At 44.0% G+C, this 15,604-nt stretch overlaps 1 protein-coding gene across 3 annotated transcripts in view; it reads right to left on the minus strand.

Moving 5' to 3' along the window:
• Window positions 1-15,604, minus strand: part of DNMBP (dynamin binding protein) — a 120,276-nt gene that overhangs the window by 61,992 nt on the left and 42,680 nt on the right. For all 3 annotated transcript variants that reach the window (XM_007963822.3, XM_038009433.2, XM_073019247.1), the window contains exon 4: window positions 3,990-5,978. In XM_007963822.3, coding sequence (XP_007962013.3) covers window positions 3,990-5,978 — 1,989 coding nt within the window. The remainder of the gene's footprint in view (window positions 1-3,989; window positions 5,979-15,604) is intronic.

A 15,604-nucleotide genomic window follows, 5' to 3' on the forward strand; every position in this document is an offset into this window, starting at 1 on the left:
ATGTCCAGACAGAAGTTTGCTGCAGGGGCAGGTCTCTCATGGAGAACCTCTGCTAGGGCAGCACAGAAGGAAAATGTGGGGTCAGAATCTCCACCCAGAGTCCCTACTGTGGCACCACCTAGTGGAGCTGTGAGAAGAGGGCCAAAATCCTCCAGACCCCAGAATGGTAGATCCACCAACAGCTTGCATGTGTGCCTGGAAAAGCCACAGACACTCAACATCAGCCCATGAAAGCAGCCGGGAGGGAGGCTGTACCTGCAGAGCCACAGGGGCAGAGCTGCCCAACACCATGGGGACCTACCTTTTGCAGTGGCGTGACCTAGTTGTAAGACATGGAGTAAATGGAGATCATTTTGGAGCTTTAAGATTTGACTGCCCCACTGGATTTCAGACTTGCATGGGGCCTGTAGCCCCTTTGTTTTGGCCAATTTCTCCCATTTGGAACAGCTGTATTTACCCAGTGCCTGTATCCCCATTGTATCTAGGAAGTAACTAACTTGCTTTTGATTTTGCAGGCTCACAGGCAGAAGGGACTCGCCTTGTCTCAGATGAGATGTTGAACTGTGGATATTTAATGCTGAAATGAGTTAAGACTTTGGGGGACTGTTGAGAAGGCATGATTAGTTTTGAAATGTGAGGACATGAGATTTGGGAGGGTCCAAGTGGAATGATATGGTTTGGCTGTGTCCCCACCCCAATCTCATCTTGAATTTCTATGTGTTGTGGGAGGGAGCCGGTGGGAGGTAACTGAATCATGGGGGCAGGTCTTTCCTGTGCTGCTCTCGTGAGAGTGAACAAATCTCATGAGATCTGATGGTTTTGAAAAACGGAAGTCTCCCTGCACAAACTCTCTCTTTGCCTGCTACTATCCATGTAAGACGTGACTTGCTCCTCCTTGCCTTCCACCATGATTGTGAGGCCTCCCCAGCCATGTGGAACTGTAAGTCCATTAAACCTCTTTGTTTTGTAAATTGCCCAGTCTCTGGTATGTCTTTATCAGCAGTGTGAAAATGGACTAATACGATATCTAATGCAAGAACTGTTTACAGGTTTATCTTGAAACTTGTAGGTATAGAAAGTGATGGAGAATCTGGAGTTTGCTAGGGCTCTAGGAATGTAACACCCAGCCAAGTTTCCCTCAGAATTCCTTTTCAGGGACTCTGAAATCAAGGTATCTGGCATTCCCCTGAGAGCTCAGGTACTCATATTAAATGAACATCTTTTTGAGGACTTGTCTAAGCATCTACTTTGTGCTGTAGCTTGAGGGTAAATGCTCCTGCTGTTCAGTACAAGCAACCCAGAGGCCTGGCTCCCTAGCTATCCCCTAATCAATTACACCGAATGTGCTCTAGGACCCCTCCTACCGCACCATCTCTTAGTCTGCAGTTCCCTTAGAACTCTGCCCACGTGCATAACAGCCCTTTCCTGAGAATATTTTGAATAGAGGTTTCCCTCTCTTTCTGCTACACCAACTACTATCCATCTTTCAGAAGATTACTTGATTTCTAATAATACTCTTACTAGAATTTTTTTATTCTATTATTTCCATTCACTTTTACAGACCTAAAGTAGAAACGGAGGGAGGTAGCTATGTGTGCTCAGTAGGCCATCATGATCTTGATCCAGGATCTCTGGATCACCATTCTGCTTTTATCTCTTATTAGTATCCTGCTATTCCTAGACTCCCTGGGTTGCTTTCTATTATTGACTTTCCTGATGACATGTAAGTTCAGAGGTCTCTGGTACACAAGCCAAAAGTGACATGCATTCATGTTCTTGGGCCCTAGACCAATTGCTGTTGGTTGCCTCCCTCTCGTACTCTTCCTATTTATAAATTTTTTCTCCTGTGAGTCTGGTGAATATGAATGAAGTCTCCAGAGGCTGATCACTCCCAAATTAAGGGAAAGAATTTGAATTTTTCAGTGTTCCAGGTAGGAAGTGGTGAACTATACTTGTTAGAAACATAAGCTTGAATCCCAACTCCCTTGGCAAGTCACTTAATCTCTTTTCAAATTTTAATTTAATTTTTTTCTTTTTTATTTTAGAGACAGGGTCTCTCTCGGTTGCCCAGGCTGCTCTTGAACTCTTGGGCTCTAGCGATCCTCCTACCTCGGCCTCCCAAGCTGGGATTACAGGCTTGAGTCTACTCAATATCTATGTCTTAGTTTCCTCATCTATACAGTAGCCATATGAATTATCACTGTACCTTTAGGGTGGCTGTGAATACTCTTCCTGTAAGCAAATTCTAACACATGCTTACTAATATGGTAATAAATGTTAGCTATTACTATTATTAAACTCTACTCCCTTGGCCAGGCGTGGGTATCCCAGCACTTTGGGAGGCCAAGGTGGGTGGATCATTTGAGGTCAGGAGTTCGAAACCAGCCTGGGCAATGTGGTGAAACCGCATCTCTGCTAAAAAATACAAAAATTAACCAGGCGTGGTGGCATGCACCTGTAATCCCAGCTACTCGGGAGGCTGAGGCATGAGAATCACTTGAACCCGGGAGGCACAGGTTGCAGTGAGCCAAGATCTCACCACTATACTCCAGCCTGGGTGACAGAGTAAGACTCTGTCTCAAAAAAAAAAAAGGAAAAAAAGAAATATACTCTCTGGACAACAAAGATACAACATGGAATTTTCTCATGAGTCTTAACCTGGAAGTCTTTAGCGCTTAGTAGAGCCTGATTAAAGAAAGTTGTACTTAGGGACTTCCCATCTGCACCACTGTTATGGAAGCCATAGCAGAATAAGAGACATAAATGTCCCGGAGGTATATGTGTTTCTGAGGTATGAGATTCTTTGATTCTGTTTTTTTTTTTTTGGAGACAGGATCTCACTCTGTTGCCCAAGCTGGAGTGCAGTAGCGTGATCATTGCTCACAGCAACCTCTGCCTCCCAGGTTCAAGACTCCTACCACCTCAGTCTCCTGAGTAGCTAGGACTACCGGCATATACCACCATGCTTGGCTAATTATTTTTGTATTTTTTTGTAGAAGCAGGGTTTGGCCCTGTTGCCCAGGCTGGTCTCAAACTCCTGGGCTCAAGCAATCCACCCACCGCAGCCTTCCAAAGTGCTGGGATCACAGGTGTGAGCCACCGCACCCGGCAAGGTTTGAGATTCTTTATCTGAGCAGCAAATGAAGTCAGGAGGCTACAGCAGTCATAGGCTCAAAACAGAGTCAGAGGCTCAAGACAGCCTATCTATAGTGATGAAATAAGAAATTAGGTAGTGAGGCTGGGCGCAATGGCTCACACCTGTAATCCCAGCATTTTGGGAGGCCGAGGCGGGCAGATCACTTGAGGTCAGGAGTTCGAGACCAGCCTGACCAACATGGAGAAATCCCATGTCTACTAAAAATACAAAATTAGCCAGGCAAGGTGGTGCATGCCTGTAATCCCAGCTACTCAGGAGGCTAAGGTAGGAGAATTGCTTGAACCTGGGAGGCGGAGGTTGCGGTGAGCTAAGAGCTTGCCATTGCACTCCAGCCTGGGCAACAAGAGCGAAACTCTGTCTCAAAAAAAAAAAAAAAAAAAAAAAAAAAAGTCCAGGCAAGGTGGCTCATGCCTATAATCCCAGCACTTTGGGAGGCCGAGGCAGGTGGATCACTCGAGGTCAGGAGTTCAAGACCAGCCTGGCAACATGGCGAAACCCTGTCTCTACTAAAAATACAAAAATTAGCCAGGTGTGGTGATGGTGCACATCTGTAATCCCAGCTATTTGGGAGGCTGAGGCAGGAGAATCACTTAAGCCCAGGAGGCGGAGGCTGCGTTGAGCCAAGTTCACGCCACTGCACTCCAGCCTGGGCAACAGAGTGAGACTCTGTCTCAAAAAAAAAAAAAAAAAAAAAAAGGAAACTAGGTAATGAAAATGTATATCATTTTTTGTCCATCAAGGATGGTAACATATCCCTAAAAAGCATGGGTAGGCTGTTTCTGGGACTTGTGGGTGTCAAGAAACAAGTATATATTATTTCCTCATCACTTACCTCTTAGTTGCTGGAGTTCCATACTCAAACTTTCAATGTTACTTTCACAGAACTTGAGATCCTCGAGGGTCTCTGCCCTTGATGATTCATCCTGCTTCTCCTCCAGCATGAGGTTTAGCTCTTCTTGAGCTCTACTGTACATATCCAAGTCCTGCTCCATTTCCTCAATCCTCACCAGCACTAAGGGGCATGGGGAGGTCTGGTCCAGACTCCTTCCCATATGTCCGTGGCCCTCCTTTTCTAAGGTCTCACAGGTAGGACGCTGTCGAGATAGGAGCTTGGGCGATACTGCATTCGTTCTCTGCTGTGCTGAGGGAGGCAGGGGAGCTGGGCGAGAGGGTCGCACCACCAAGGGTGGTGCAGGTTTTAGGTTCTGGTCAACCAGCAAATGGGGAGAAGTGGATACCGGAGTACAGGGACGAGGTGGCGGTGGCCTTAGGGCCTTTCTCCTTTCTGGCAGCTCCTGCTCGGTGATTAACTTTGAGGAACCTCGAACAATATCCTTCTCAGAGTTAAAGTCTGTGATTGAAAAGTGGCGTAAAATTTTATCTGGCTCTGTGCCAGGCCCTGCCAAGCTCTTCTCAAACTCGATCAGCTGTTGTGTCAGCTTCGAGTCCAGGTCAGTGCTGCCGTCTCCCTGTGAATGTGTTGCTGCTTCCATAACAAGCCCCTGGACTTGCCGACCAGGCTTCATCTCCGATCTCTCTGAGACGGAGTAAACGCTGGATGTTTGGTGCTTTTTAGCATAACTAGCTATGTCGTGGAGCTGAGGACTTGATTGGCTAGGTTTGACTACCCCTGAGGCTGAAAGAGAAGAGCCCCTGTAAAGAGGGAGCACTGGCTTCTGAAGAGTTTTTAGCTGGGAATACATTCTTTGGGGAGGTAGGCTGGCATAGTCTCTTTTCCTTGCTTCTAGGGGAAGGTCAGGGTGCTGTTCTGAGTGCGGGTGGCTCCCTCCCGCTGTAGAGTAATACTGGCTTCTCTGCAAGCTGGGATGAAAAGGGACCTGAGGTTGGGAGGAAATACCATTGACTACCTTTGTAGGGTCAGAGGTGGGAGAGTCTGTGGCAAGAGGCATTTCCCACTCCACGCCTGGGCTTCTCCGGGGCCCCGCAGCAGTGCCCTCATCCTGATAAGAGTTTCTGTCTGCTTCACACTCTGAAGTCAGATGACCCAGGGGAGAAGTGGGTGCTTCAGAAATAATGCAGTCAGGCTCCTCAGCCTCATGGTCACTGGTTTCATGTCTTTGCTTCTCCACTCCTAAGGAGTTCTCCAAATAATCCAAAGAAGTTTCCGGGATCCTGGAGAGGCTGCCTTCCTGGGGCAGGGCCATGGTTTCCTCAACCCGTGTGTCAGGATGTAATTTCACAAACCGGTAAGGAAAGATGCCTGTCCTGCCCTTCAGGGATCCTTCCAGCCAGCCATCTTCCAAGGTCGCCAGAATTCGGATTTTATCTCCGACCTCGAAATCCAGCTCATTCGGCTCCAGGGCTTGGAATCTGTAGAGGGCGACCCCGTAGGTCCCTGGCTCTTCCTCATCCTCATCCAGCCCTATCTCTTCTTCTCCTATAGGGGTATCTACTTCACCATTAACAATGCAGTCATCTGGATTTCCAGAACTTACCGACTCATCCACAGTCCTGAGGGGCCCCAAGAGCTCTACAAAACCTTCTGGAAAAATGCCTCTTCGGCCCTCTAACTCCCCTTCAAACCAGCCTGGTTCAGGAACTCCAATAATGGTGATCACATCCCCTTCCCTGAAGTCCAGCTCTTCATCCAGCTGTGCAGAAAGCCCCATCAGGGCCCGGGCTTGTCCCATGGAATATTCCGGAATCTGAAACAGGGCACTCTGGGAGTGCCACTGCCGGCTCTGTGAGGAGAGGCAGAGCTCACGGACACACGAAGATGGGAAGAAGCCCCGTGCGCCCCAGCAGCTTCGGCCCTGCAGCCAGCCTGCAGTGGGAATGCCATCGAGAATCACCAGGTCACCTAAAGAAAAGAGGAGCAGAGATGGTGACCTCAGTCATCACCCAGCAGAACATTACCACGACTAATAGTGCAACGTCTCATTTTAAACAGCTATCAAATTCAAGGAAATATATACCTAGAGTTTTATGAGCATGAACAATTTTGACAATTTATTGAATTGGAACAGCTATATAAACCTGTAGTTTTCAGAGTTATACATGGAACCCTATGGGTGGGTCTCCAAGATCCTAGCAGATAATCTGTGAGGTCAAAACCATTCTCATAATAACACTAAGACTTTATCTACATATTTTACTCTGCTGACTTTTGTAATCGCTGTGAAAAAGCAATGGTGATTAAATTGCTGGCCAGTTAGGTGCAGTGGCTTACACCTGAAATTCCAGCACTTTGGGAGGCCAAGGCAGGAGGATCGCTTGAAACCAGTTCAAAACTAGCCTGGGCAACATGCCAAGACCTTGTCTCTACAGTAAATTTAAAAAGTAGCCATGCATTGTGGCTCCTGCCTGTAGTCCCAGCTATTTGGGAGGCTGAGGTGGGAGGATAGCTTGAACCCAGGAGATCGAGGCTTCAGTGAGCCATGATTTCACCACTGCACTCCAGGCTGGGTGACAGAGCAACACCTGTCTCAAAAATAAAAATAAAATGGCTGGGCGCGATGGCTCACGCCTGTAATCCCCGCACTTTGGGAGGCCAAGGCAGGCAGATCACTTGAGGTCAGGAGTTCAAGACCAGCCTGGTCAACATGGTGAAACCCCATCTCTACTAAAAATACAAAAATTAGCCGGGAGTGGTGGCATGTGCCTATAGTCCCAGCTATTCGGGAGGCTGAGGCAGAAATTAAACTCAGAAGGCAGAGGTCGCCGTGAGCCGAGATCACGCCACTGCACTCCAGCTTGGGCAACACAGCAAGATTCCATCTCAAAAAAATAAATAAATTTTAAAAAATAATTAAATTAATTAAAAACTGCTGGCAATTCATAAGCAAAGGCAGTAGCAACAAATTACATGAATAGTCACTGTATGGTCATCGTATTCTTCACAACCATGTACTCACAGTTTTTTAAAAAGCCAGTTTCAGTTAAGAGGCAATACAAATTATGCATTGTGTTAAATCTCAACCCTTAAGAACAATTCTTGTGTAATATTCTGTGTGACAATATAGGAATTACACATAAAGCACTTTTACTGGCTGAAGAGAAGCACTTGAGTAACTGAGTTATATGCCTGAACCATCTGTTTATTTTCACATAACACCATTTTATGTGCAAGAATGAATAACAGACAACTATGTTTATTCAGACTTAGATATCTGGCAGACATTTCCTCCAAAATGAAAGTGAGTCTGAAATATCAAGGAAAACAAATTACAGTATTTGTTGCCAATGATAAAATTCCAACTTCCAAGAGAAAAATCAGAATTTTGGAAAACTTGTATCTACTACCACGGGCTTGGCAGCTTTCCCATACTTAAAGATTCTTCTGATGAGATAGTAACAAATACGATTTTTTCATATTGTGTATTGAAATGGTCAACATTTGGAATAACTGCGTAGCTAACTAAATCAATACTTCCCAAATGACAAACGCATGCTGGTATAAAATTATTCATGGCTAAAAGATTCACTCCAAAAGCAAGACAGATTAATGAATTTTAGTATAATACTATGAAAGTTCACCGATGTAGCTTCAGATCCCACACTGCAATTAACTCATAAGAACTCACCACCCGTTGAATTTTGGTGCAGTATCAACGATGAATATTTGCAGTTATTGAAAAGACTATTAAAATACCTTTTCCCATCTCCCATTGCATATGTGTGTAAAGCTGGATTTTCTTCACATAATTCCATGAAAACAACATATTGCAACAGATTGAATACAGATGCAAATAGAATCTGGTTTTCTTTTAGTAAGTCAAACATTAAAAAGATTTACAAACATGTAAAGCAATGTCATTCCTCATTAATTCTGTTTGGAAAGCTATACTTATTTTTCATAAAAATATGTTGTTTATGTTAATATGTAATGGGTTTTTAATGGATTGATAAACAAGTTTTAAAAATTCCCAGTTGTAATAGCTAGTATGATAAATATCAACAGAAACAGCCCACATAAACAAAAGCTCTTTGGGAAAAATACAATAATTAGCCAGGTGCGGTGGTGCCCACCCATGGTCCCAGATACTTGGAAGACTGAGGTGGGAATCACTTGAACCTGGGAAGTCAAGGCTGGCAGTGAGCCATGGCTGTTCCACTGTGACAGAGAAAGACACTGTCTCAAAAGCAAAAACAAAACAAAAAACCCCAAAAAAACAAAAAAGCTCTTTGGGTCTCAATAACTTTTAAGAGTATACAAGGAGGCCAGGTGCAGTGACTCACACCTGTAATTCCAGCACTTTGGGAGGCTGAGGCAGAAGGATTGCTTGAGCAGAAGAGTTCAAGGTCAGCCTGGGCAACATAGCGAGACCTCATCTCTATTTAAAATAAAAAAAAATTAGCCAGGTGTGGTGGTGAGTGCTGTATTCCCAGCTACTTGAGAACCTGAGGCAGGAGGATGGCTTCAGCCCAGGAGTTTGAGCCTGCAGTGAGCTATGATGGCACCACTGCCCTCCGGCCTGGGCAACAGAGCGAGACCCTGTCTCAAAAAAAAAAAAAAAGAAATCTTCAGTAAAGGGTTCTGTGTTGGAGATGAAGGGTATGGGCAATGAATGTTCAATCATGTTCTCCAGAGGCCTTCTTGAACTATCCCTGTCCTGAAAATATATTATAATGAGATCTTAAAAGAAGGTACCAATAATCACCATTTTTGTTTTTGAAAATAACCAGTTTCCAGGTTATCCTCACAAAATGTAAGCTGAACAGTTAGCATCTGTCTTATTGTAGACGTTGAGGTAAAGAAAGGATAAGGGCACAGTATATGTTTCTGGAAAAATGAAATTAAAATTCAGTTCTATATGATTTATGATTTAATTTTGAAAAAATTACTCTAATTTTATAATCAATTGTTTTACAACAAACTCTTAATTATCTGATTATAAGCTATTCATTTGTAGATTATCCATTTTAATCTTACAGTTAGGATTAAAGTTAATCTTACCTATACTTTTATACTTAAAATATCCTTCTCACTCAGTACCCAAGTCAGACGTGCTCAAGGAATGCACCTGGCCTGGGTAAAACAAGATCTGGGTAGCAAAGCACCTGGCAAAATCCTAGGAGTCATTTTATAGTCAAGCACATTGGAAAACCGGGTTATCTTTTACGCTCTTGATTTTTATACGCTCCTGATTAAAAAAAAAAATTAGACCAGGTGCAGTGGCTCACGCCTGTAATTCCAGCACTTCGGGAGGCCAAGGTGGGTGGATCACCTCAGGTCAGGAGTTCAAGACTAGCCTGGCCAACATGGTGAAACCCTGTCTCTACTAAAAATACAAAATTAGTTGGGCGTGGGGGTACATGCCTATAACCCCAGCTACTCGAGAGGCTGAGGCAGAAAAATGGCATGAACCTGGGAGGCAGAGGTTGCACTGAGCTGAGGCAGAACCACTGCACTCCAGCCTGTGTGACGAGAGCGAAACTCCATCTCAACAACAACAACAAAAAACTTAAGTCTACTCAGGCTAGGTGGCTATTGCCTGTAGTCTCAGCTACTCGTGAGGCTGAGGTGGGAAGATTGCTTGAGTCCAAGAGTTCAAGGCTACAGTGAACTATGATTGGACCACCGCACTCCAGTCTGGGTGACCAAGAAAGACCCTGTCTCTCAAAAATAAAATAAAATAAAATAAATAAGGAAAAAAAAAAAAAAAAAACCTAAGTCTATCTTATCTTCCCAAGTGGGTTACAGGTTTCTTAATGATAGGTAGCACCTTCTCTTTGGTATCTCAAGAATCTGGTATGATGCCTTTTGCATAGGAAGCCCTTGATGTTCATTTGCTAATGATGATTACTCTTCAACTCCCACTCCCAAATAAATTCATTACATTCTGCTTTCCAAACTGACTTTTGCTGCTAATTTCCTTTTTTCTTCTAATTTCTTCTTTCAAAATATTTCTTCCTTCTTTTTTCTTTTTTTTTGTGGAGACAGGGTCTCACCCTATCACCAAGGCTGAGTGCAGTGGTGCAATCACGGCTTACTGCAGCCTTGACCACCCAGGCTCAACCGATTGTGCCACCTCAGCCTCCTAAGTAGCTGAGACTACAGGCATGTGCCACCATACCTAATTTTTATTTTGACAGGGTCTCACTATGTTGCCCAGGCTGGTCTCGAACTCCTGAACTCAAGTGATCCACCTGCCTCAGTCTCCCACAGTGCTAAGATTTCAGGTGTGAGCCACTGTGCCCGGCCTCTTCCTTCTACTAATTGCTCTATGCTACGACCCTGGTCCAATTCCCACCATCTCACCCTTTTAAATCTTGTCTCCGGTCATTATTTCTTCAAGTCTACCAAATGGTTCATGACAAATCAAGATTATAAATATACTAGTTTTATCATCTCCCTCCCCAGGCCAAACTTTTACCATGAAGCACAAGGAGCCTACTGCTAACGGCTTCTTCCCCAATAATCCTATTCTTATTACACAAAATATACAAAATATAAATTTGCTCTGAACACTCTCTGTAGAGATTTACTCAGCTACCAAAAGACTTATGCTTTCACCCCAAAGCAAACTTACATTCATGATTATCCAGTCATAACCTTCCCCTTCTCCAACTATCCAATATTATCTCACCTATGATACGAGACCCTATTCCACACAAGGGGGCTTTCACTGTTACAAAGCCACATCATTATTAACCCCAAAGCCTTACTCATGTTACACTCTCTCTCCATCTGAAACCTTGGCTTGCTTTTCTGAAAAACCTTAGAAGCTCACATTCATCTTGGCTGTCTATAGCCTAGAAAAGAAATTATTGTCTACATCATGAATTCTGATACTTGTATTTTCATATACTATACAGCACCTAACATAAGATTTTAGACTCGGAGAGAGGTGCCCAACATATTTTCACAAATTTGATATTATTTTGTTTTAATGTCCCCCAAAAATAGGGTCTTGGTCCTGTATTTCTATATTCCTTTAACTTATTATCCCCTATCCCTTGGTCAGAAGTTGGGGTCCTAAAAAACCACAAGGCTGGGTGCGGTGGCTCACGCCTGTAATCCCAACACTTTCGGATGCCGCGGCAGGTGGATCACAAGGTCACGAGATCGAGACCATCCTGGCTAACATGGTGAAACCCAGTCTCTACTAAAATTACAAAACATTAGCCAGGCATCCAGGCAGGCGCCTGTAGTCCCAGCTACTGGGGAAGGCTGAGACAGGAGAATGGTGTGAACCCAGGAGGCGGAGCTTGCAGCGAGCCGAGATCACGCCACTGCACTCCTGCCTGGGCGACAGAGCGAGAAGACGTCTCAGAAAAAAAAAAAAAAAAAAAAAAACCCACAAGTAATTTTCCCCACTCTGGCCCCAGGGCACCAGGGACCAGATGGAATGACTGGTGATTGACTGCTGTTCAGACACAATGGGCCTCTTCGTGAAGGGGAAGAATAAAAGCGTGCCATAACTCCCACTCTGCTGGCTTTATGAACTGGCTTTCTTAAAGCTGTAGAATTATGATATTTTCCTGGTTTTGCCAGACCCCATGAACTCATATAATAAGGTTTGTTTTCCTGTCTATTTTCAGCAAGGTAATTGTTTTGATAAGCTTTATTACCTGATGGACTGCTATTTTATTGGTTATTTCTACATAGTAAAGGTGAATCCTCAAAAACATATACAATTTAGAACCTGGAAAGTACTTTAGAAATTATTTAGTTCAATGCCCTTTTTATTTTAAAATTCATTTTATTATTTTTTAAGGTAGGGTCTCAGTCTGTTACCCAGGCTGGAAGGCAGCGGCTCAATCACTGCACATTGTAGCCTCGACTTCCCAGGCTCAAGCGATCCTCCTGCCTCAGCCTCCTGAGTAGCTGGGACTACAGGTGTGTGCCACTGTGCCCAGCTAATTTTTTTTTTTTAATTGTGGAGATGGGGTCTCATTTGCTCCCCAAGCTGGCCTCAAACTCCTGGGCTCAAGTGATCCTCCCACCTAGGCCTCCTAAACTGCTGAGATTAAAGGTGTGAGTCACCATATTCTGCCTCAATGCCCCTATTCTATAGCCCTGTTACTGATGCATAAGTCTCTGTTTTTCATCAGAAAGAGTCATACAAGCTATTCCCCTGGGATCCTAGGTGATTCCTTAGGAACGGATCACTTTTTCCATTAGATCAGTGTCTCCAAAATAACTAGTGGTCATTCCCAGACTTCTGAAATACCAATATGAGGAACTCATGGAACAGCAAGACCAGATTTTGAGAACAGAAAAATAGGAAGTGTGGTGACCCTTAGGGTCAGCCTGAGCCTTCACCTCATGCACAATTAATCCCAGCCACACTGCTTGTTCCCTCTGGTTGGATTTTTTTATTTGGACAGGAAATGCATTACGAATAAAATGATAAGAAGGAATGCAGGTCTTCTTAGAATCGTATATGAGCAGTCTGACTGCAGTCCTGGGTTCCTCACGAACTCCTTTAGGGACTCTCTCTAAATGCCAAGGGAACGGCGTGCTTTATGCAGCCTGACCACATACAGTATTTTACTCAGGTTTCCATACAAGCCATGTCAGAACTTCCTTCCTGAGAGCTCACATTCATGGCATCACAAATTTACAACACATGTGCTTTGACTGATAAATACCACTGGTCAATTTATTTTCTACTGGCCTTTTGTTTGAGGGGACAGGTGACCTAGAAACATGAGGTTATGGCCAAGGGATAAGCATTCTGTGTTATGTGAGGCAATTATTAGTGATATTCTATCACTTGTCATAATATGCACTAACTTTTTTCTCTCCTCTTTCTCTGTCTTTTCCTTGTCCTAGTCTCTTTTTTTTTTTTTTTTTTTTTTGAGACAGAGTCTTGCTCTGTCGCCCAGGCTGGAGTGCAGTGATGCGATCTCAGCTCGCTGCAACTTCTGCTTCCTGGGTTTGAGTGATTCTCCTGCCTCAGTCTCCTGAGTAGCTGGGATTACAGGTGCCTGCCACTGCGCTGGTGGAGATGGGGTTTCACCATCTTGGCCAGGCTGATCTCAAACTCCTGACCTCGTGATCCACCCGCCTCGGCCTCCCAAAGTGCTGGGATTACAGGTGTGAGCCACTGCGCCCATCCTCCTTGTACTAATCTCTTAACTGCTTTTGTTCTTTGCTCCCCTCTGCCCCCCACCTTTCTTTTCTCCTCTCTGTTTTTTTTTAGGATAGTCAGGGGCACGGGCCACCTGTTTTAATTGTTCTTCCAAGAGACAGACTTGTTTCTCAGTTTAAATATAACTCGAGGTCAGGCGTGGTGGCTCATGCCTGTAATCCCAGCACTTTGGGAGGTCGAGGCAGGCAGATCGCTTGAAGTCAGGAGTTCGAGACCAGCTTGGCCAAAATGGTGAAACCCCGTCTCTACTAAAAATACAAAAATTAGTCAGGGGTGGTGGCACACGCCTGTAATCCCAGCTACTTGGGAGGCTAAGGCATGAATATCACTTGAACCAAGGAGGTGGAAGTGGCAGTGAGCAGAAATTGCACCACTGCACTCCTGCCTAGGCGACAGAGTGAGGCTCTGTCTCAAGAAAAAAAAAAAAAATTAAAAAAAAAAATATATATATATATAAATATCTTTTAACTCAAAACACTAGCAATAGTCCAAAACAGTTACATAGCTTCAGGAAAAGGAAGAAGGGTGACACCTGCTGGAACAAAGATCAGTGGTTCTGATTTCACATAGAATCTCTCTGGGAACAGACACACAAAACTTCACAGAATTATCCCAGAAACAAGATACCCAAAGCACATCAACGAAGCCCAGGCGCCCAGGTTAAGACTAATAAGAAAGCTAGCATTTACTGAGCGCTTACCTACTGCCATATGCTTTCCATGTACAACCTCATCTAATCCTCACAATCACCCTGATGTAGGTATTATATTATTATCCTCATTTTGTAGATAAGAAAACTGAGGCTGAGAGACTTAAGTAACTAGTCCAAGGTCACAGCTATTAAGTGGTGGACTTGGATTTAAACTTAGGCCTGTCAGAATTCTTATACCCTAAGCTACACTGCCTGCTCTAAATACATATAGACATCTATAAATTACATACATATTTTTTCTCTTATTAATCCTAATGATACTTCTTAAAGGTAAGTAAACAACCATGAACTAAAAAGGCACGTGGTAAAACACAACAGATCTCAAACATTATCCCATATACTTTTTTTTTTTTTTGAGAAGGAGTATCACTCTTGTTGCCCAGGCTGGACTGTACTGGTGTAATCTTGGCTCTCTGCAACCTCCACCTCCCAGGTTCAAGAAATTCTTCTGCCTCAGCCTCCCAAGAAGCTGAGATTACAGGTATGCACCATCATGCCCAGCTAATTTTGTATTATTAGTAGAGATGAGGTTTCACCATGTTGGCCAGGCTGGTCTCGAACTCCTGACCTCAGGTGATCCATCCGCCTAGGCCTCCCAAAGTGCTGGGATTACAGGCATGAGCTACCATGCCTGGCCCCATATACTCTTTTTTTTTTTTTTTTTTTTTTCTGAGACGGAGTCTCGCTCTGTCGCCCAGGCTGGAGTGCAGTGGCCGGATCTCAGCTCACTGCAAGCTCTGCCTCCCGGGTTCCCGCCATTCTCCTGCCTCAGCCTCCATATACTCTTAAGGTTTCCAAATCCCCTCCTGACATATTCCATCATCAACATTTCATTTACAGACACACTGATCTAATGGAAAAAGTGATTTTCAGTCTAGGAAGTTGAAGCGCCATCCCAAGCACTAGACTTGAAAAACAGGAAGCCTAGATGCAAGTCTGATAAACTGTACCTGGCATAAAACAATACTTTCATTTTTTAGTGATTTTGTTTCCCACCAGTAAAATTAATACCTGTTGATGTGACTTGTCATGTATAGAAAAGAGAAATTAAAATAATTTGTGTCACAAGCTAAGTTTCCCAGAAAAAGACAAATTGCATAGGTATAACTAACTTCTCCATCCTCAAAGGTTTGTGTTTCCAAATTAAAAGACGGAGCTAAAAAAGACGTGAAAGGCATAGAAGGAAAGCTGCCCGGTCAGTGTGTTTACTGGCAGTAGATTATCACAGAGAGGAGAACAAGATAAAATCATGGATAATTAGTACATCTGGTGCTAGTCTGTCTTTCCCAATGTATCCCCCTTCCCTGCATCCTCTTTCTTTGGATTCCACTTACATCTTTAAGCTTAATAGGCTTAATTGGTTAAAAGGTAGTCAAGATAAAATCTATAGATTCCAGGTCCTGGCCTGAACTTGAGTCAGTCTTCGGACAGGTGACTCATGATGCCAGGTTCTTTCTGAGAATCTCTCGGATGGTCACGCTTCCTAAGAAAAGTCCATGCTACCCACACCCTCTGAACAGCTCAGCGGAAGCCACTGCACTCTTGTCCTTTCTCCATTCCATCAGATATGGACTACAGACTCCACTGGGAGAGCTATGACTAAGGACAGATAGGGTACCTGCTGTAATCTGTTAATCTATTTCTGTCTACCTTCCCAACACTGATTAGCAAGAA

Source organism: Chlorocebus sabaeus, chromosome 9, assembly GCF_047675955.1.
Source record: "Chlorocebus sabaeus isolate Y175 chromosome 9, mChlSab1.0.hap1, whole genome shotgun sequence".
NCBI lineage: Eukaryota > Metazoa > Chordata > Mammalia > Primates > Cercopithecidae > Chlorocebus > Chlorocebus sabaeus.